This window comes from Cornus florida, unplaced genomic scaffold (assembly GCF_030987335.1).
Source record: "Cornus florida cultivar Cherokee Brave unplaced genomic scaffold, ASM3098733v1 CherokeeBrave_3.0.0_Hap2_Chr08, whole genome shotgun sequence".
In the NCBI taxonomy this organism is placed as follows: domain Eukaryota; kingdom Viridiplantae; phylum Streptophyta; class Magnoliopsida; order Cornales; family Cornaceae; genus Cornus; species Cornus florida.
Window position 1 is genome coordinate 52,662,616 of NW_026775578.1, and position 22,514 is coordinate 52,685,129.

The following is a 22,514-nucleotide window of genomic DNA, read 5'->3' on the forward strand; positions in this document are numbered from 1 at the left end:
GACCGGCGAGCAAGAGGGAGACTCGGTGTGCTTGCTGTGCTATACCGGCTGGCAAGGCAGTGACGAGCCCTCAAAGGTGTAAGGCTGTGCTCGGCTCAGCAAGGATGAAGATGGGTTCGGCAGTGAGGAAGAAATGAGGCGGTGAGCTCGACCGTTGATGGAAAAAGATGGGATCGTACTCTGATCTTGGTGGGAATGGAAGTCAAGAATCATCCTTGGCCTTAGTGGGTTGAAAAATTAGGGGTTTTGATGGAGAGATGTGGAGGAAAAAATTGCCTATATGAGGAAGAAGACGACTGCCTCGGTGTGGGTATTTGTAGTTACCGGTGTGTGTTGAAGGCATGAAATTATGTCGTCGCCGCCACTGCTACAGATCTATTTATTGATGACGATTTGGTAAACCCATGGCCACCACCTGCAAATCAAGACCGGTGGTTGTAGTGATGTTGCAATCTCTGGCACCACCCATACCAAGTGTTGATTCAAACCCAAGCGGCATAAAGGTGGGTGATGAAAGGTCAGATTTGAAGGTTTGGTGGTTCAATTTATCTCGACAGTCAGTTGGCGTCTTTTTCTGATGAGGTTCAACACGACTGCCGTTGCAAATCCATCTCTGCCGGCGACCACAAACCCAAAATCAATCAACTAATCACAACCCCAACACTCAACCCAACCAATTTAACCACCCAATCACCAATTCGGATCAGAGAGATTTTCAGATTAGAGAGATTTTCATGCCGGCGCTGAGCTCCACCATGACCGAGGGCAAGATTGTGTCGTGGGTCAAGTGAGAGGGTAACAAGCTCTCCAAGGGCGAGAGTGTAGTCGTTATCGAGTCTTACAAGGCCGACATGGACGTCGAGACCTTCTAAGACGGTTACTTGGCCGCCATCATGGTTGACAAAGGTGATGTCTGTCGAGTTCCTCACGGCGGTACATATATACACATCTATATATCTATATCTATATACACACAACAAACATATTCCCGTCGCTCAGCAGCCGTGCGCCGCCTTCTTTGGGCTCAGGTCGATAGTGGATGAAGGTTAATTTTAACAAACTGCGTCGTTTTATTAGAAGGGCAATTTTGTCCTCTTATTTTCTGGTGGCCTGAGTGGGCAAATTGTAACAAATTTATAGTTTAGGAAAGTTTCTTGTAATTCAGGGGATTAATTACAAAATCTCTATAGTTCAGAAAAATTTTTTGCATTTAACCCTATAATTAATTTGTCAAAAAAATAATAACACTAAAAAGTAAACTTCAGTTGAATAAGAACAGGAGACAAAGTCTTACACTACCGCATGAACTCTTTCTCTAGTCTCTACTTTCCTCTTGTCACAATCAATTGAATGGCTCTTTTCGGACAAAGTGTCCTTTCCTATTTCGGATGATGAGACTTTTGAAGTTATAGATGAGTTTGAGACCGGCCAACTAGGTAAATGATGAACTGAACTTTGACTTTTTTTATTATTATTATTATTTTTTAGTTGGATGTTTAATTGACCCAGAATCATTTGGTTAATAATTTTGATTTTTATGACACAATGAATTAAAAATATGAAATTCAACATTCGAGCAAGGTTTGTCTCTAAGAAGTAATCTTTATCAACATCTTTGACAATATGATGATTAAAATTTAGTATTTGTTTACTTTTCTAAATTTTCTTTTGGATGTGGTATTCGAATTTGAAATAAAAAAAAAAAGGTTCTAGTAAGATAGTCCTATAAATAAAGGTGATCACATGACTAGGTAGAGAACATAAACAAACTAACATTTTTCTTCACTAATTCTAAAAATGATCGCGTGAGGAAATACATAAAAATAAAAAATAAAAGTAAAAATAATAAAAAAATAAAAAATTATAGACAAGACTTTGTCATTGAACAATTCAAGCTAACTCTTGCGACCCTACCTCGAGTGGCTACAAACTTCAATCTTACTCCTCAAATCTTGTAGGCAAGTTGTTAATAATCAAACATAATACAGTCCACAAAATACTCCATTTGTCTCGGATTAGTGTCCCTCTTTGAAATCAGAAGTTTTTAAAGAAATATACAATTTATGTATCATTCTTTTTTAAAATTATCAATTTGTATGTTTAAATTTAAATATATATATTACTTGGTTAAAAAATTTAAAATCAAGTCCCCTTTTAAAATTATCATTTTGTCATTTTAAATTTAAATATATATATATATATATATATATATAGGTTAAAAGATAAAAGACTTAAAAGATATTAATAAAATAAACTGACACACCACGTTTTTTTTTTTAAATACTTAAATTTTGAACCTTGTACTTCACAAAGGTGAGGTAGTACATAATAAAAAATAAAAAAAAATTCTCAAAGGCTCACACAAAATTGCAACAATATTTTCTTATATTAATTTTAGGGCACAATTAATTAAAAATTAAGAATTTAACGTTGCATCAGTGGAACCTTCCGTTAGTCCAATGTAATGGATCCTTCAGTTAGTCCAAACATAGCAGGAATGGTGTCTTTCAATGGGTCCTTCGTTATGAATGTATTGTTGACTTTTCCAAGGAAGACCTTTTGTCTTTTGGATGACCTATTGAAATCTGTAACTTTTGTCTCAGCAGGTAGTACTATAAATATGGGTCATCACATGGCTAGAGATGATAAAGAAAACCACGAGTTTTATTGTTTCACTTATTGTGAGTGGGTTATCTCCACCGCTTCTGAAAATGAAACATTTCAAAGTGTTGGTTTTTTTAGTAATATTGTGCTTGAAAATGAAACCAGCTCTAGGATTATTCGGTAATTCAAGTGTTGGTAAAGTAGTGAGGTGCATAGAGAGGGAGAGAAGCTCTCCTTCAGTTTAAAGAAGGGCTCGTTGATGATTATGGCGTTCTCTCTTCTTGGGGAAACTCAACTGAAGACTGCTGCAAATGGAGAGGAGTCCGATGTAGCAACCGCACTGCTCACGTGACCGTGCTTGATCTTCTTGGCTGGGGTAAATATTATCAGCCTTTGGGAGGTAAGATTAGTCCTTCTTTGCTTGAATTGCAGCATTTGAAGTATTTGGACCTCAGTTTCAATTATTTTGAAAGAAGCCCCATCCCAGAATTCATTGGTTCCTTTAGCAGTTTACAATACCTCGATCTTTCAAATAATGGTTTTGTGGGTACGATTCCTAATCAGTTTGGGAATCTTTCCGAATTGCGTTCTCTTGATTTGGGCAATAATATTTATTAGTGTAAAAAGTTTAGAGTGGGTTTCTCATCTTTCTTTATTAAGATACCTTGATCTGAGCTGGGTTAATCTTAACAATGCAATAGATTGGATGGAAGCAACCAATAATCTCCCTCTCCTAACGGAATTGCACTTGAGTGTTTGTCATCTCCCTGGTATCATTTCACCCCAACTTCCATTGATAAATTCTTCTGCATCGTCTCTTGTTGTCCTTGATCTATCGCCATTTTGTTTATATATTTTCTAGTGTTTCTATTGATATGTATGTAGATAATGCATTGGTGCTATGGAAAGGGAAAGAGAGTGAGTACAAAAATAATTTAGCACTAATAGGAGGCATTGATCTTTCTGGCAATAGATTAGTTGGAAAAATTCTTAAAGAAATCTCGAGTCTTGCAGAATTAAATTATTTGAATTTATCGAGAAATGAATTGAATGGACATGTCATTCAAAAGATTGGTGAGTTAAAAATGCTAGAATCTATCGACTTGTCTAGAAATCAACTTTCTGGTGAGATTCTTACAAGTATCACTCGTTTAAATTTTCTTGCTGTCTTGGATTTGTCAAATAACAAGTTGTCCGGGAAAATTCCATCAAGCACTCAATTGCAGACCTTTGATGCCTCCGCATATTCTGGAAATGATGAACTTTGCGGGCTTCCACTTCCAAATAAGTGCCCGGGAGATGAAACAACTCTGGAACCTTCTGTCGGTAAAGACGATATCATTCAACGAAATGATAATGGGTTCATAAACCGAGAATTTTATGTCAGCATGGGGCTAGGTTTTGGGGTTGAGTCTTTGGCACTTTATTGCTCAAACGTTCATGGGAAAATGTCATTTTTAAGTTCTTGAACAACATAAAAGACTGGATCTATGTGACAACAACAATGAAAATGGCCAAATTGAGGAGGGGGCCTCACAGCTAATAGGTACATATCTCATATGGCTTTTTTTGAATTTTCTACACTTTTACTTCAATTTTGTTTTTTTGTATAAACTAGATTTTCAATACTTGAATGACACTAGTTATAACAGTTCTAATTGTTTTTATGTGACAATAGCAGTGAATATGACCAGAGTGTGGAGGCAGCTTCATAGCTAATAGGTATTTTTTATTTTATGTATTTTTTTTTTTTTTATGTTTCTGAATTAGCTACACTTTCACCCCTTGAATTTCTTTTTCTATGAGCTAGATATTCAATATTTGAATGACACTATAACACTTCAAACACAACAAATTTTTTTTTTAATTCCTCTACTTGTAAACTAATGTTAGTTGTTCAATTTCATATTTTGATTAAATGGATTGCTTACGTTATTTTTTTTTTATTTTTTTTATTTTTGCATTTTCGGTGTATGCTACTTCAAGTTCTTTACAATGACAACTTCGAGTTTTGCATACCCTCCAGTGTTGCAACTGTCTCCTAGGCCTCTCTATTTCTTGAAGAATATATTGTATAACTATTCTTTACATTACTTGTCCTAGATTTAGTTAGTGTTGATTGAAGCACAACCATATGGTGTTGGACTATTTGTATTAGGAATGGTTGTGGCCTGCTGGGCAATCCAAAATAAATATATTACATAGTTTGTTGTCTAATATTTTCTTTCAAATATACCATTTAAAATAGGGTTTCTTGAATATTAATATTAACAAGCCTCTTTTCTAGATATAACTCGTGCTCAATTACTAATCCCTTAAGAGGTTTTTTTTTTTTTTTTTTTTCCCTCTCTCATAATCTCATTTTCTAATTCAAAACTTAATGTCATCCTCCTCTAACAGCCCTGAAACAAAGTAAAGCACGTGCAAGTCAGTTCTTTAGATACTAATCAAACCCTCATTCCATTTGCATGACCTCGAACCTGGTAACATGGAAACTTGCATCAGAGCAAAAGCGTTACATATCTTGAACGCATTGGCAAACGCCCATTGTATGATATATATATATCTTGAATGCATGGCAAACGCACTAGTTTGCCATGCGTTCAAACGCATGGCAAACTAGTGCGTTTGCCATGCATTCAAGATATATATATATATCATACAATGGGCGTTTGCCATGCGTTCAAGATATGTAATGTTTTTGCTTACTAGCTGTAAGATTACAACCAACCCGTGGCTAAGAATGGTAAGGATCAATGAGTCAGCAAAAAACAATATTAGATACAGCAGCATAAAACCAGATCAAACACATTTCATGTTTTGTTGACTTTTCGGGGAAAAAAAAAAAAAAAGATCAAACACACTACACGTGTGTGAGAAATGTATCAATACAAATACATATACATATTTATATAGAGAGAAAGAGAGAGAGAGAGAGAGGGAATGGAGAATTACTCTGATATATGGGAGCTCTTACTGAACCAAATGTTACCAAGAGTCTTCTCCCATTAGTATCTAAAGTCATTTCATGTCTAAAGTAAACTGAATCATCACGGTTGCAAAACCTACATAATGGAACACAATGATGTCACCACAGTTCCTTTTGCAGTTCCTTCTGCATAAATTAATGTACAATGATTCTGAAGATACCATTAAAAAAAGTTATAAACTATGCATAGTACAACTAGGGCAAACCCAATGCACGAGGCTCCCGCTAGTAAGGGTCAGATATACACCGCCTTACCTCTAGATGCGAAGAGGTTGTTTCTAAGTCATAATGGAGAATCTTACTGTTACGCCAAGGCTAATCCTCTATGAATGGTCAAATAACTTTCACACAACATTAAATACACCATACCATTAAAGAAACAAGATCATATTAATTTTACAAAATTAAGAGAGATTTGGTTTTGTTTTCCGCTTCAGCATTCGGGGTCCATTATTGTGTCAAACTTCGGGCCATCACATGACGCACTGGCTTGAAAAACCAGAGCCGTCACAGCAACAATGCAAATTTTTAAAAATTTCTATAGAGGCATTAGTTAATTTTTGTAGGTATATATTTCAAAATAATTTTTTTACAAGGGGTAAAATATTAAAAAATAATAATAATAAATAAATAAATTCAGTAGGGGTAATTGCCCCCACTGGACTCTGAATGCCTCTGTCCTTGTAGGTCACCCTTTCAGGCAACCCATTTGGCAATTCTTAGGCCCATGTATGAGGGCCAGCCTGAAATATATATATATATATATATATATATATATATATATATATATATATATCTCTTAAATTAGTCCAACTACTACGGTAGTTGTAATGACCCTGTCTTTTTCCTTCTTCTCCATTTTTGGCGATTTTCGTTTTTCGTCTTTTTCCTATTTTGTCTTTTCCTTATTTCGTCTTTTATCCGTTTATCGTTTTTCCTTACATAACCTCACTTGTTGTGCTCGGATTTGATTCCAGTTTCGCATGCATTCATAGTATCTGATTTCCATGACATTAGTATTTTTACTTTTATTGAAAAGCATGCTAGTTGCTTACTTTATTCATAAAGGGCATGAATGCATACCTTAGTGTAATTATTCATAACTTTTGGGATTTTAGTGTAATTATGTAAAATAATTATTTTTCGTTTCGGGGACCTTTTTGCAATTTATTTTGAAAAATATTTTAAAAAATGACCATTTTGCAATTTTTGAAAAGTGTGACAAGTGTCACACTCTCATGGAGCCATTTGTTGGCATTTAGGTAAAAAGACTTGGCACCATGACTTCTTGACATTTGGTGGGTGGAGATTCATCAATGTGTTGGCCTTAGATTAGTGCACATGTAACCTTTGATTTGTGACAAGTGTAAGCTCAAGATTTAGTCTTGCATTGTGTGTGAGAGAGAGGTAGTGCAAGAACACATAGTGAGTGGAGGATTTCTAGCCCTTCCACTCACCATTTTTACACTTTACCTTCTTCATTTCATTATCTCTCATGAACCATAGCAAAGACTCCATTAGAGGAAAGCTTAGTATAGAACTTTGACTTCACATTTTGCATTCTTCCACTCACCCTAGACCTTTGACCTTGGGAGAGAAATGATTCCTCTTACTCTCCTCTTCAAGAATCCTAAACTTGTTTTTCCATTTTGTGCTTGGTAACTTGGAGTATAGAGATACAATTCTCTATTGAGGTAGGGGTGGTAGTATGTTTATATTCTAAGTGTTTTATAGTCCTTGTGGTTTAATATATATTGTTTACATGCTTTTGATATGATAGTATTGCATATTATATGAAACCCTCACTTCTTGACTTAGAGTTTATTGATATAAGCATGTATGATATGTGTAAACCATGTGTAGAAGGATTATATAATTTAGTAGATGCTAAATTCTAGTAAATTCACACGTGGTAGCAATATAGAACTCTAGTAGAATTATTAGTGTTATATGCAATTCTTATTGACTTGAATTGCTATATTTTTGTGATAATAATTCTATATTATTGTGAATTACAAATAGTGATTAATTTATGAGCCTATTGCTAAATGTTGATAATTAGTATATAGAGCTTGTTATTGAGGCATGACTTGAATTGATAAATTTGTGATATTATATTGTACATAATATCATGATGTGAATTTGTTATTTGGCATGCCATTCTAGATTTGGAGCCCTAAGACATGGTTTGTATGGTTTCAAAATACTTGTACATAGAAGGTGGTTTGTATGCCTTATTATATATATATATAAGTTTTGAACTTGATATATATTTTAGAATCTCTTGGGACATTGTTACATGTGACATGGCTAAAGTTCGGCTTTAGTGCGGGAGGTATGAGTTCTCCCCAATTGAGATAGTGCGCACTAGGGTGGTCTTCCCAGCGGGTTAATGCCCAGAATAACCGTAGTGATCTTGGTTAAGTCCGATGTGTGATGTCCAAGTCTTCCATTACTTGTTTTCGCATTAAATTTCAAGTTGATAACCAATGTTTAATTGTAGCTTGAAATTCTTGTTATTGGCGAATTGATATTGTTAAGTACATTGATAGTGATTTGTATTGCTAAAGAATCATTCAAGTTAGCTTAAGATGATCTCTTAGCACACCTTGAATATAGGCGTTAAGTGGAATGCTCCTTTGTATTTGTCTATATTGATCTTGTAATGATATTGAAACTTTAGGGTATACGCATATGCTTCTCTTACGAGTAACTTGATTACTCACCCTAGTGGTTTGGGTTGTTTTTCAGGTAAAGAGACTATGTTCATGGATGCTCATCATCCTTAGAAACTTTTGAGCTTGTTGAAGCATTTTTGTATATTAATATGCAAGTGTTTAGCATGCTTAACTTTTGAAGTTATATTTTGTATACCATGTGTGTATAGTACTTTTGAAGATTATGTAATTTCCTTGATGTGTAAAGATGTTAAGTAATCACTTTTGACATTTTAAGCATGTATGTAATGAGGCCAAGGGCTAAGCATGTCTACTTTTGTACTTAGACACTTTTGGTAACAAAGTTTTGCTTCAAATGTCTTTTAATAAAATTTTGAGGTTTGAGAAGTCAAAATCTTGTAAATGAAGTGTATGAGGCTATGGGCCATTATTTTATATTCATTTACTCATATCAATTTTGTTGACATGTTTACATTTTTAAAACTCATGAAAATTCAGTTTTACACATCCATTTTGAATTAAAGTATCATGAGAATCAAAGTTGAGGTAGTACCTTAACACCTTAGGCTCATAGCAGGTTCAGCAGCAGGTTTTCGAGGTGTTTCGTCCATTTTGGTCGACCGATGTCATATGGTTTTGTGTTTGCACAGTAACATCACATTCCAATAGCCAAATACACTGTTCAGGGGTCATTTCGGTCGACCGAACCTTTATTTCGGTCTACCGAAGCAATTGAAAACTTTTCTTCATGATTTCAGGTCTCAGCATCTTCATTTCAGTCCTCTGAAACTTCATTTCGGTCGACCGAAATAGCTAGAACCCGAGCCTAGCCTCTGTTGAGTTTCAGCACTGATCATCCGACTTCAACGGGTCATAACTTCTTTGTTTCTAATCCAAATGGGGTGATTCTTGAGCCTAAATTCAAGGATTTTGAGTCAGATTTCCAATGGTACTAATCCCACTCTCAAATTCCAAACACAGTGGGAGTTATGTATGTTTTAGTGAAGCTGTATCAGTCTTCACTTCAACCTAGACGGGGCATTTTGTGGGATTCTTAGCCAAAGTCTATGGAACCTCTTGGAATATTTCAAAATGATTAGATTAGGTTGTATTAACCTTATTTGACTTGTTTAGAGTCAAGTTTCTCTTTTTAATAGTGAATTGACCTTTTTACCCCTTGGATAACAAATTTTGTCCTTTTTGACATTTGTTTCCGTTTTTGTCCTCTTTAAGTTCTGTGACCTCATGGAGGGTTACATTTGCGTCTTAAGGGTGACTTCTATCTCTAAAGGCCTTGGTTTACCTTTAGCTTTCACAATTCGAATTCGTTATCGGATCACTTTCGGTTCATCACTGACGCACCAGGTTGAAAAACTTGGGCCGTCACAGTAGCTACCCAAAATTTAGTTTTAAAGGGATGTTTGGGTGAAATAATTCCCTGAAATCAGCTTTTTTGCCTTCTTTTGGCCTAAGGCACTGTTTAGTTGACACAAACAGTGTCTTCAAGGCTTTATTTTTAGGCAAAAAATGTTAGAAAGACAAAATTCAAATTTTTGGGGCAAAATATATATATATTTTTTTTCAAAAAAATTGCCTTTATTTTCACCCGTTAAATAAATTCATCAAATGATAATAGATATTGTATTGTTTAAAATAGGGTAAATTTCTCAAAACCACCAATACTATAAAAAAATGATCATAAAACCCCAACCAATTAAAAAAAAACCCCCAACAATGTAACAACGTTATCATTTTACTCCAACTCTGTCAATTGACCGTTAAGAATATGTGAAATGACTAAATTACCCTTATTATATTTTCTTTTATTTAAAAAATCAAAAAATCATATTTTTGAAATTACAATATTATCCTTTAGCACAAAAATCATATTTTTGAAATTACAATCTTAATTTCTAGCCTGCACAAATTTCACTCCTCTCTCTCTCTCTAGCACGGTAGCCATGGATGACCTTACATTACAGAAGATTGAAATATCAGGCCCCACGTTAGCCTCTTTGATCCAACGTTTCTCTTCCTTTCCAGGTGACGTGGATGGCTTCCTCTTTGGTCACGTCACCCACATCACTCCCTCCTCATTCTCCAACGACCCCGCCATCGTCGCCGACGCCGCCACCACCTCCTCCTTCTATGACTCCCCCAAATCCTCCGTCACCTCCTCTCTCTCCTCTAAAATCCAATTTTCTTTCCAAATCGAGACTTCCCCCAGATCCTACACTCTCTCCCCATGCATCCTCCTCCTCCTCACGACGCAATTTCAAGATCAGCTGATCTACACACATGAATACCGTGCACACCAGTTCCGGTTATCCACCGACTCGTTTGAAAATTTCCCTAAAAAGCATATAAGTTCGCTTCTCTTCAGTGTACACACAACCAGGCCAATCACAAATGTAGAGACAATCCTCTCTTAATCGACTTGATTAAGAGAGAAAGAGGAGGTTTGAGAGAGAGAGTAGTCAGTGGCGAATCAAGAGGAAGCACGCCGGAGTCGAAACAATAATACGATACGCGATGTAAGCCGAATCGTCTTCTGTTCACAGGTCCTCCGATAGCCCCTCGAAAGCACACAGTGTCGGTCTTCCTACATGTCTAAAATGTTCAATAAAAAAAAGAAGCAAATTTAGGAACTCAAACTGATTCAAATCCTTTTTTCTTCCTCACCCACCAAACCGAAATCCACTGCCAAAAATCAATAGCAAGAGCCCCCAAATCTCCAAAAACTTTGTCAAACATTAAAAAAAAAAAATCTATTCAGATATGGAAAAAAAAAAAAAACCAAAAAACCCTTTTTTTTAAAAAAACATAAAACATAGAGAAGTTCTAGAACCCCAAATTGTTGATTTCAATGTTTTTTTTCAAGACAGCAAACCCAGAAACTGAATGAAGATAATTATGACAAAACCCTAAAGTTTTGCCCAAAGATCTGAATCGAAAGAATACTGACCCTAATCAACTGGGTATTAAAAAAATTCAATCTTTCAATTAATTGTATACTAACTAAACAAGTCTAGACACGTCTCAAATCGTCAAAATTTTCAACAATGAATATAACCCAGAATGTAAATCACCATTAAAACTATGCTTTTGATCAAACAGGTCTGTATCAAATCACCAAGCAACAAAGTTCCGTCAAACCAGATCTTCTGAAAATGAATTAAATTTAAAAAACAATCAAAACTAAGCTTCCAGTTTTCAATAATAACAATAATTGAACTAGATCTGTTAACGATTGGTTACGTTATGGATGAGAAAGATTTTCTACAGCATTTTCCCATGCAAGACAGATTAGGAAAAAGAGGGAGAAAAAGAAAAAACGAGCAATAATACAGGGGACCTATGGAGTGGATAGGAAGAAAGAGGACTTGTTGATTGTAACTATATGCACAACCACTGCTTCTTATAATGGAGGAGGGAGAGAAGATGAAGAAAACACAATGCTTAGGGGTATTTTTGTAATAACACATATAAATATATATCACTTGTTTGGCACATGTGACACCAGGAGTATTTTCGTCACAAAAGTCAATTTGGCAAAGCAATTGTAAACCACGCGCTGGGTTAACGGCCCCAATTGATAGAGTTGAGATAAAATGATAACGTTGTTATATTGTTGGAGGTTTTTTAAAACTGGTTGGAGTTTTATGATTATTTTTTGATAGTATTAGGGGTTCTGAGAAATTTGGCCTTTAAAATATTGTATACATCAAAAAATTAATTTACTAAAAAATTTAATTAACAAATAGTTTAGTTATTATTCTGAAATAAAACATTACATAATAAATATTTTATTACATAAAATTTCATAACAAATTAAATCCAAATAAACTAATGCAACATAAATTAAAAAATATTTAAAATATTAATATTTTTGGAGAGCGAAAACGTATTATCGAAACACGTGGCTCTTAGAAATGTTGACGTGTCTCTTAAAATACTGACGTGACAAATTTTGAGAGCCAAATTTTAGAGATGCCATGGTCTAATGCATCACCATAAGAAATCGTTATATAATGAAATAAATACATTTTTTCACTACAGAGATATAAGAACGAGGGTGGCAAAATCAATAGATTTGTGAAAACTATATGTGAAGAAATTATAGATAAATCTGCGCCCTGAATTGATCGGAGTATATTAAGTTTGTATGTATGAACATGTCTTCGCAATTTTAGAACAGATGTTTTTCTTTTTCTACGATAATCTTGACAAAGTGACTTTTTGCTAAACCAATGTTAGTAAAACAAAGACATGTACATGCAAAGTGATTGCGTTAATTGGTTAATTGTGCTTAGTACTATAGTTTTGATCTTAATGGTGTCATTGTGTTGATAATTATATTTTACAACGAAGAATCATATACGTCTATCTTACTATCTTAGTCGATGCATGTTCCCCTTAATTAGGATATTTTCCGAATAACTAATATAATAATATTTCTTATCTACATATGCCAGAGAATTAGGTAATTTAACAGTAATTAATATCTCAATTAATATAATTTTTAATATTTTTTCATTAATTTATTATTTTAAATAAATTTTATTTAGAGTGATGAACTAATTAATAGGAGTATTAGTTTTTACAATTTATCTTTATCATTATAAACCAAAAGGATGGATACTTATGAATTACGTAGTAATAAATAAATAAAACAAAAAAAAAGGAAGAATCTAGAAAAGATTCGGTGAAAGGACTGAACAGCCATTGTTGAATTAGATTTTCTCATGAGCTCTGAACAGATTGGAAATAAGATTTATGATTATTATATGGGTTAAGTGCAAAAAATCACCTTCCTTGTATACAAAAGGTGCAAAAAAAACACCCTACTCTTTTGTTGTGTGTAAATAACCACCTAGTGTATTGTTGGGTGCAAATTACCCCTAATAAGCCATTTTGACTAATTTATTTTTTGAAAAATTTCAAAATGCCCTCCTAGTCCAGTGAACACCATTTACGGCCAAGCCTTCACCTTCGCCGTCGCTGTGCTAACCGGGCAATTGCCCGCCGGCATTCCAAGCCACCACTGCTCCAAGCGACAATAACTTTTCATTTGTTAAACCCCTTTGATATCCATAATTAGGTTGCAGATGGAGCCACCATCTCGAGTCAGGGGATAAATTAGAATATGAATGGTTCCTGTGAAGAGGCATGAAACCTACTGTGGGATTATTTTCCCCACCTTTTGCATTTGCAGGTCCTGCATCTCCCTGCTTGCATGATGAAGATGCTGATGGGTCGCATGCTCATATAGGAGCTATTTTGGCATCTTCTTGGACAAAGCAACAATTAGTTGTTCTCTGCCAAGCTGCCCTTACTTTGCTGCCGCCATAACTCACCCATTCTTTACCTCATTTCACTGCATAGAAGATTTCACTGCATAGAGAATTTCTCAGAGAAGGATGAATTACAGGGACGAAGGTGAGGGCTTGGTTGGAAATGGTGTTCACTAGATTAGGAGGGTATTTTGGAATTTTTTTTAAAAATGAATTAGTGAAAATGACTGATTAGGGGGTATTTTGCACCAAAAAATATAATAGGGGGTTATTTGCACACAAAAAAATAATAAGGTGTTTTTTGCACCTTTTGTATGTAAGGAGGGTATTTTTTGCACTTAACCCTTATTATATTAATAATAATTTTATTGGATTTAGATTTTCTCATAATCTCTGAACAGATTGGAAATAAGATTTATGGTTATTATTAACTTTAAAAAATTGAACTATTTGTCTTGAATGACATAGTTGCCCTTGAAAAAATTGTAATGAAAATAAATAAATAAAATAATGTAAACATGATGGCAAATTAGAAAAACTATTTTAGTTTTACGGTGTTCATCGACTAACATGACAAGTTAGTTTAATTTGAAAATACATAAATATGGGTTGTGTAGTTTCACTTAACTAAAGGGTGTCAGTGGAATTTAACATTAAAGAATGTTAAACATAGTTTTGACTTCAATTTTTTGTATATTATTTTTTATAATAATAGCCATATTATTATAATCATCGTTTTATTATAACAAGATATACAATAATTTATTCGATAATTAACAGTAAATAAATATTATTCTGATTATTAATAATATATTTTAAATAAGTCTCTGCTCCGGGCCCATGCTCGCTTGGTCCCTCCATGCACTTGCGTGGAATAGTGTTAGATTGGGTCTTGGGCCTTTAGCAGCCTAGCTCATTGGGCTTCCCATGTTTTACTTTGGTTTTGGGGTCTAACGGCCCATTGAGGAGTATTCCTTTTTCGTCAAGGTCCACCTCCTAAGCCCAAAAGGGCATGTACATTTTGTAGATTACAAACCAAAGTAGTGGTCTCATTTGTTTTTTGGTTTGTTGGCCCTATAATTTGTTTCACATTTCAAGAAGAAATTATTTCTTGGTCCAGGACCATTTGACATGTGGTGGATCATTTGTTTTTCGGTTTGTTGGCCTTATAATTGCTTCACACATATTTGAGAAATTATTATATAGTCTTAGACCTTTTGAAATGTGATGGACAAATTTAATCCAGACTGGTAATAAGATTTCTTTGTAATATATTAATACGATCTAGTGGGGTCATTTTCTTAATTGAAGAGTCCGAATTGAATTGTTTTACCAAGTGTCAATAGACAAGACCATCTAATAATTTTTTCATTTCGAGAGCATGGGTGTGTCTCATGCATTATGGCGTGGCATCCCAATCCTCTGCTGTAATTTCTCTTATTGTAGTAGTGATGTAAATTTTTTTTTAACACATTATATCTGCTTTTCAATACATTACAAATGTTTTACGACGCAATGATGTTTGACTCATTACATATATTTTTCAACACAATAAATATAATTGAAAATAAATTAGATATAAATGTGTCAAAACAAATTAATTAGGAAAATGTGATAAGGTTAGTTGCTTCATAAAAAGTGGCTCATGGAATTTTCCCTCTGATTTAGTTATAAGAAAGGTTGTGGACTTGCCTTTCAAAAAAAAAAAAAATGTTGTGGACTTTAGGTTCTCATTTAGTTAGAAAGGTTTAATTAAACATATTTCTAACTTATTGGATTAAACATAATAGAAGAAAATAACTAACTAACTAGGCTTATTATTCTCTGTTTTTGCATTTTACAAGAAGATATGTATGTATTGTTGTTGATAATATCTATGTTATTATCAAATAAATTTAATATTGGCTTATGTGTAGTCCTCTAATTTTTTTTTTTTTTTTTTTCTCTCTCTCCCTTTCTCTCTCTTAGTTACTCACACACACGTTTCTATCGAGGTTCAAACTCCTGACTTCCTTTTAAAAAGTAAGAGTCTGATACCGCTAAGCCACGGATCCTCTAATATAATTTAAAGTAGCTATTCCTTTAGTTCTTCAATTCTCTTCCCTCCACCTTTTCCTCCCTGCTCTCGCTGTCATTTGTATTTCTGTTGGCATACCTTGTTAATTCTTTATTAAAACTTGTGAAATTTTGTTTAGTTAATATGATAATTTTTTAATTAATATTTTATCAAAGTAATAATATATATATATATATATATATATATATATTTTTTTTTTTTCCTAAAGTGAACTCAAAGTACTCAATTTTTTTTCTTTTTCAAAAATTGATACAAGTGCCAGAGGAAAAATAATTTTCCTTTTTTTTTTTTTTTTTTTTTTTTCACAGGTAATTTATTGTTTCCTCTTGTCTAAATCTTTCTTTCACATAATTTAGATTAAATTTTCTTCAATTTATATACTAAAAATAAATATTACCTTTAAAAAAAGTACACTACAATTGATTTTTAAAATTTTCAATTTTTAATTACATAATTGTAGTTTGACCCCTACAAATCAAAATTCCTGACCAAGACCCTTGTGACCCAGCGGTATCTCTTTTACCTTTCAAAGTGGATGGTGAGGGTTAGGATCTCCAAAAGAGCAAAGTGGGTGTATAAGTGTGGTGTGTGTAAATTTTTTACCAATGAAAAAAAAAAAATAAATAAATCCTGATTCCGCGGGGTCTATTTTTGCTATTTTCCTAAAACAAGGTTACTTGCACAGAATTTTTCATTTTTCACAAAAAGTTATTTTATATTTTGTCTTCCCTTTTCATTTCTTCTCTGTCTCTCTCTCTCTCCTTTTTCTCTTTTTACGGTGATTTTAGTTTTTTGTTACAAAACCTATTTTTCTTTCTATTTTTTTAAACCCTAGCTTTAGTACTCTTTGTTTTTACCTTTATTTAGAAGATATTCAACATATTTTCAACCTAATGAAATTCACAAATTAATTACATAAATCAAACCATGCTGCTGATTTGGTGTCTCTGAATCAATTTGCCTAAGTTGTGTTTGTTCAAATTGCAAATGTATATTTTATAATCGGATTAGACATTCAATAGAGTAAATATCGGATATGGATTAAGTAGGGAATAATCCGTCCAGTTACCAAATCGGATTGGATCACTTCTTATGCTTATTGGATCTAGATCGAATCAACCATAATCCGGTTCAAATTCGATCTGTTTACAAGTTAGGAACTTCAATACCATAATATATATCCGCGGACGGAGCCCGTTAAATCTCAAGACTATGCGCCCCAGAGGTGGGCCCCACAAGTTATATATATATATATATATATATATATATATATATATATATAAATTTTTGACTATATAATTGTATAATATTAAGAAATGCTCCCCTTAAAATTTCTCTTTTTCAAAAATCTCTCTATATATTTTTCTTTTCTCTTTTATTCCTACTCTTCTTTGTCTGGTTCTTTTAATTCTTGTCAAAAATATATATATATATATTTCCACTTCTTCAATCAAATTCTATTTTTTTCTTGTTCAAAGTTTTCTCATTTTTCATTTTCTTTTTATTATCTTCATCTTCTCCTTTGTTTCTGTTATCTCTTTAAAAATAATTCTTCTTGTACTCGTGTACTCATGTATGATGTATGTGCTATCATATTCTTTTTTCTCTTCTTCTTTAATTTTATCACTTCAATTTTAATTCTTTATATTTTTATTTTTACTAGACATTTCAATTACAAAATTGATAAATTGTTCTTATTTGCTCAATTTGAAAAATGTAGAGATTTTTTTTCTTAACATCAAGGGATATTTTCAGCACAAGTGGTATATAATAGGTTTTATTATTATTTTTATTTTATCTTTTTGCATTTTACTAAGGGTAGCAAAGTTCAACACAACCCACCAACATGACATGATGAGCGCTGAAAAGTACACATTTAAACCCCTTAAGCTTGAGTATTCTAGGACCTTTATCTATCTTATTTACCCGTTTTAGTACTTATTTGTATTTTTGTCTATTTCAGGTCAATAATGTTAAAATGGGCTAAAAATGAGTTCTTAAGGTCTTTTTGGAGTCAAACTAAGTCTTAGCAATGATCCGGAGCAAAAAGAGGCTGATTTGGAGCAAAAAGAAGCTGATACAGAAAAGTTGAAAAGTTGGATGGATCGCAGAAAAAGTTGGATCGATCGAAAATAAGTTGGATCGATCGAACTGGACATGCTGGCAGCAAGCTGTCACTTTTTCCGTGCCCGCCCAAAAGTTCACCTACCAAAAAGTTGCGGGACTAGATATTTTTGGGCATATATTCTAGACTTAGTGACTAAGAAAATGACCTTCTATATAAAGGGAAGCAACCCATTTGTAAAAGGGGATTCTTTAGGCTTTTTATCATATTTTATTTTCTACATTGTAATTTTTATTTCTCTAGAAAAGTTAGAGATTAGGGTTAGAAGAAAAGAGAGAAGTGGAGGCACATCTCAAGAACACATCTCTAAATCCACTATCTCTCCATCTCTAGAGCTTCAAAGAAGAAGAAGAAGAAGAAGAAGAAGAAGATGGAGCCATGTTTGGAGCTTGATTCCATGACTACATCCACCTCCTCCATAATTGACTAGATCTACACTTAGGGCTTGGATGAGCCCTAAGTCTTGTGTAATCTAAACCCTTGTATTTCTATTTTTGGGGATTTTTATATATATTGTTGTGATTAGTATTCTAGCCTTGTGAATGTCATGAATCTTGGTATATTTCTATGATTCCCATGGTCTAATTCTTCCTATTAATTCTCTAGTTTATTTACATGTCTATGTGTGATTAAATTAGGAATTATGTCTCACATGATTCATATGGGTTAATTCTTCCATTCATTCTCTATTTTAATTACATGTTGTCTTATGTGTGATTATTTGGGGAATTGATCTCTACACTAGTTTTTTTTTATATTAATTGCATGTCTATGTGTGATTGATTGAAAATCTAGTGATGGCTAGACATTAGTGCTTAATGAAATGTTCTTGTTATGTCTCTTGATGGTTCATACTTATTCCTTGATGGATTGTACCTCTCCCTTAGTTTATTTTCATGCTAGTAGTGTAGTTGTAGTGTAGTGTTAGATGGGGGAGACAATTCATGCTTGTTCTTTGATGTTCCATGTTTTTGAATGCAAGAAGCATATGCTCTAATATTGTGGTGTAATGGAATTTTGAGCTTAATGAAGGATTAATGACTTGTTATGATATATTGTATCTTTCACATGTGTTTAGACAATATATTCCTCTCCCAATAGATATATTGTGGCCTCTCACATGATGTTTAGACAATACATGTTTAACTAAGTCATCCTTGTGAATTATTTGGACTATGAGCTTAATGAAAGGTTTAATGACTTGATTTGATATTTTGTTCTCTTCACATGTTGTCTAGACAATATATTCCTCTTCCAATAGATATATTGTAGCCTTTCACATGTTGTTTTGACATTATACACTTGTTGAGTCACCTTTGCCAGTCGAATCAATTTTGTTCACAACAATGTATTCCCCATTAATGGAAAACAAGTGGTTAATTACATGAGCTTAGTGGTGATTCCAACACCCTAAGTCCTCTCTTCTCATCTCTTAAATCCCTATCTCTACTTAGTTTTATTTTTATTGTATTTTAATTAATTCTTTTCTAGAAGTAATCAACCAACCCAACTCTCTTTTGCAATCATTTAGTACGCTAGAGTCGAAGTTGAAATTCCAACACGTATAATCCCTTGGGACGATCCCTACTCACTCTTGCTACGTTAGTAGTGGTGTTGGTAGTGGTTTTTATAAATTTAAATTTGGCATAAAAGGTTTTTCTTGAACCACACATTCACTACATTTAGTTTGGCGTATTGGAACGGCCGTCGTCATGACACAAGATAAGCTAGTTTGGGTTGACCTTAAACGGGTTTGGATCGTAAATGAGTTGACATAATTAACTCGTTTATTAATCGTGTTGTTTTAGAGTTGAAGGGTTCAACCTGTGTAACCCGTTTATATTTTTTACCCTTTAACTCAATGTGTCATAATCTTGAATATGATATGTGTAACCATTACCTGTTTGGACCTGATTATTATGAATAGTTAAATCATTTCAGCATAAACTTTTACTACGTCTAATGATTTATACTTAAGCATTTGGACTCGGTCTACTTACATTGGGTATTTGATGTTTTTTCTTATTTTAAATATTTAAGTTCTATAATAATTATGTAAACTTGTGCTTTTTAATATATTATCTTGTGGTGTAGATACTATTTAGTAATTTGATTTCATTGAGACATATATATATATATTATTTTTAGTATTTATTGGTTGATGGAAGTACTATAAATACTAAAAATATATATAAAATCAGATACTATTGGTTGATGTGGGAGTTAAATGCAAGAAAGGAGAAATAATTTTCCTTCTAAATGAGGTTTCTCCAAATATCCACCAGATACTGTATTCTTAGTCATGTAGCCCTTTATTCTATCCATTAATCCTCTTAAATTAATGTGCATGAATGGAATGAGATGTTCTTTCTAATTATTTCTTTATTTGGTATATAATTTTAAATGAGAATGGTGGCAATTCTATTGGAATAAAAATCTCCATTCTCAAGTAATTTTTTTGTTAAAAAAAATCAACTTCTCAAAAAACCTTCATGTTCTTAGTCCAAAAATCACTATTACCTTCTACCACAACCACCTTCGCCTTTCACCATCACTACCACCATCATCACCACCACCACCACTATCACTGCCACTGACTTTCATCACTATCCACTGCTTTCCACCATCACCATTGCCACCACCTTTCACCATCGACACCGCCTTCCCTTGCCACAACCACCACCACCGTCACCGCCATTGCCTTCCACATTTCACCACCGCCACCACCTTCCACCACTGCCACCACTTTCCACCACAACTACCTTTTCCACATTTCACCATAGCCACCACCTTCCACCACCGCCGCCTTACACCACCATCACTACCACCATCTTTCACCACTGCCACCACCTTCCACCACCGTTGCCTTTCACCACCACCACCGTCACCGCCTTCCATTACCACTGCCATTGCATTCCACCACCATCATTACCTTTCACTACTACCACCGCCACCGCCTTCCACCATCACCATTACCTCCGTCACCATCTTTCACCACCACTGCCTTCCACCACCGCCGCCTCCACCACCACTTCCACCTCCTCCCACGACTACCACCACCACCACCTCCACTGCCTTCCATCACCACCACAGTCACCTCCATTGGCTTCCACCACCGCCACCTACACCACTATCTCCTTCTACCACCACCACCACACTAATACCACCACCTACACCACTACCGTTTTCCATCTCCACCATCATTCACATAACTACCACCACTGCCACCATTTATTTTTAAAAAATTATAGAAAAATGTCATTTTATTAATTAATTTATTTATTATTAAGAGGGATATTTTGGAGAATTCAATTTGAAATTTATTCCATTATAACTTTTAAATTGGTCTAACCAAATACTAGAATGGTTATTGTCATTCCATTCCTACATATTTCATATTTATAACCAAACAATAGAATGAGAATGGATCTCATTCTCATTCCATTCCCACTTGCATTACATTCCATTCATGCACAATAAACGCAGCATTAAAGTTTACTGTATCCATTCATATTGTATAGAAACAATATTTGCATTCATTTTGAATTTAAAAATAAAAAAATAAAAAATTTAAATTCACTCTTTTACATTTTAAATGCAAAATGGATACATATCATTATATCATTTTCCTTATGAAATGAATTATTTTGCAAAAAATGGCTGTTTTAATATTCATTTAGTAGTCAATAAATCCCCAATATTTATTCAATATATAGCTCCCAATTCACAGAGTTACGGTATCAATTACAGTCGGGGACGCAATCACAATGTAACAAAATGGGTTCCGTATTCGCGTTACATAACGAAATCAGTTGAAGCAGTAATCTCTCCACCCTTTCGATTGGTCATCAAACATCATGCGAGGGTTAAAATTCAAGGCAGTTCTTCTACTTTTAGAAAGTACTTCTATTGAAATACCGTGGGCTTTTATACCATTTTTGAACTAAGTTTCGTTTGATTGAATCAGCTATTTTGGATTCAAAGGAACCAAATCAGATGGTGAAACCAATGAAATGAACTGGTTGAATTTGGTTCGATTTCACTATTTTATAATTTAGTCCAATAATTGGCTCAGGCCTAATAATTCAGTCCCGAGTCCAATCAGTCTCCTTTTCTTTTGGTTTTTTGTTTTTGTTTTTGTTTTTGTTTTTGTTTGTTTGTTTTTTTTTTTAAATAAAAACTTGCTTAACGTAAAATTTCACTAACGAAAATCATACATCCACATTATTACAATAGCTATTATTCTATCATTTCTATCTTATACAATATATAAATTTATATATATATATATATATATACACTCCAAACTGGAACCGAACAATTTATAAACGGTTCTATATAATTAAAATCATGATTAGATTGAACTGTGAAAAAATTGAACCAAATCCACTAGTTTGACTTATTGGTTAAACCAATTTTTTTGTCCACCCAAAATTCGTTTATTCCAATTTTAATTTGGAGACTCTAATTTTGTATCTCCAAAATACAACATTTAAACTTAAATGTTTTTTTGTTTATTGAATTTTCTAGTACTATATATTTGTATAATAGGGGTCATAATATTTCAGTTACTTTTCTCAAGTATGCCAAGGGAAAGAAGAAATTACTAAATATATCATGGTTTCCAACGTTGATAAAAAGGTTAGTGAAATAGTATCTTGATATTGGGATGGCAACCGAGTAGGTTTGGCTAAATTAATTCTATTTCATCCCGTTAGAAAATTTGTCATACCAATTCCGCCCTTAC

At 33.6% G+C, this 22,514-nt stretch overlaps 2 protein-coding genes across 2 annotated transcripts; one reads left to right on the forward strand and one right to left on the reverse strand.

Moving 5' to 3' along the window:
- The first annotated feature begins 2,869 nt into the window (after positions 1-2,869).
- On the forward strand, positions 2,870-4,073 carry LOC132270253 (receptor-like protein EIX2). The gene is made up of 4 exons (XM_059771441.1): positions 2,870-2,932; positions 3,037-3,205; positions 3,306-3,374; positions 3,490-4,073. Exons 1-4 carry the CDS (start codon positions 2,870-2,872, stop codon positions 4,071-4,073), a joined length of 885 nt encoding a protein of 294 aa, XP_059627424.1.
- A 6,291-nt stretch (positions 4,074-10,364) lies between these two features.
- Positions 10,365-20,419, reverse strand: LOC132270254 (uncharacterized). The gene is made up of 4 exons (XM_059771442.1): positions 20,304-20,419; positions 19,668-19,677; positions 13,283-13,499; positions 10,365-10,561 (listed from the first exon to the last, which is right to left on the reverse strand). The coding sequence occupies exons 1-4, from the start codon at positions 20,417-20,419 to the stop codon at positions 10,365-10,367; spliced, it is 540 nt and encodes a 179-aa protein (XP_059627425.1).
- Between the last annotated feature and the right edge of the window lie 2,095 nt (positions 20,420-22,514).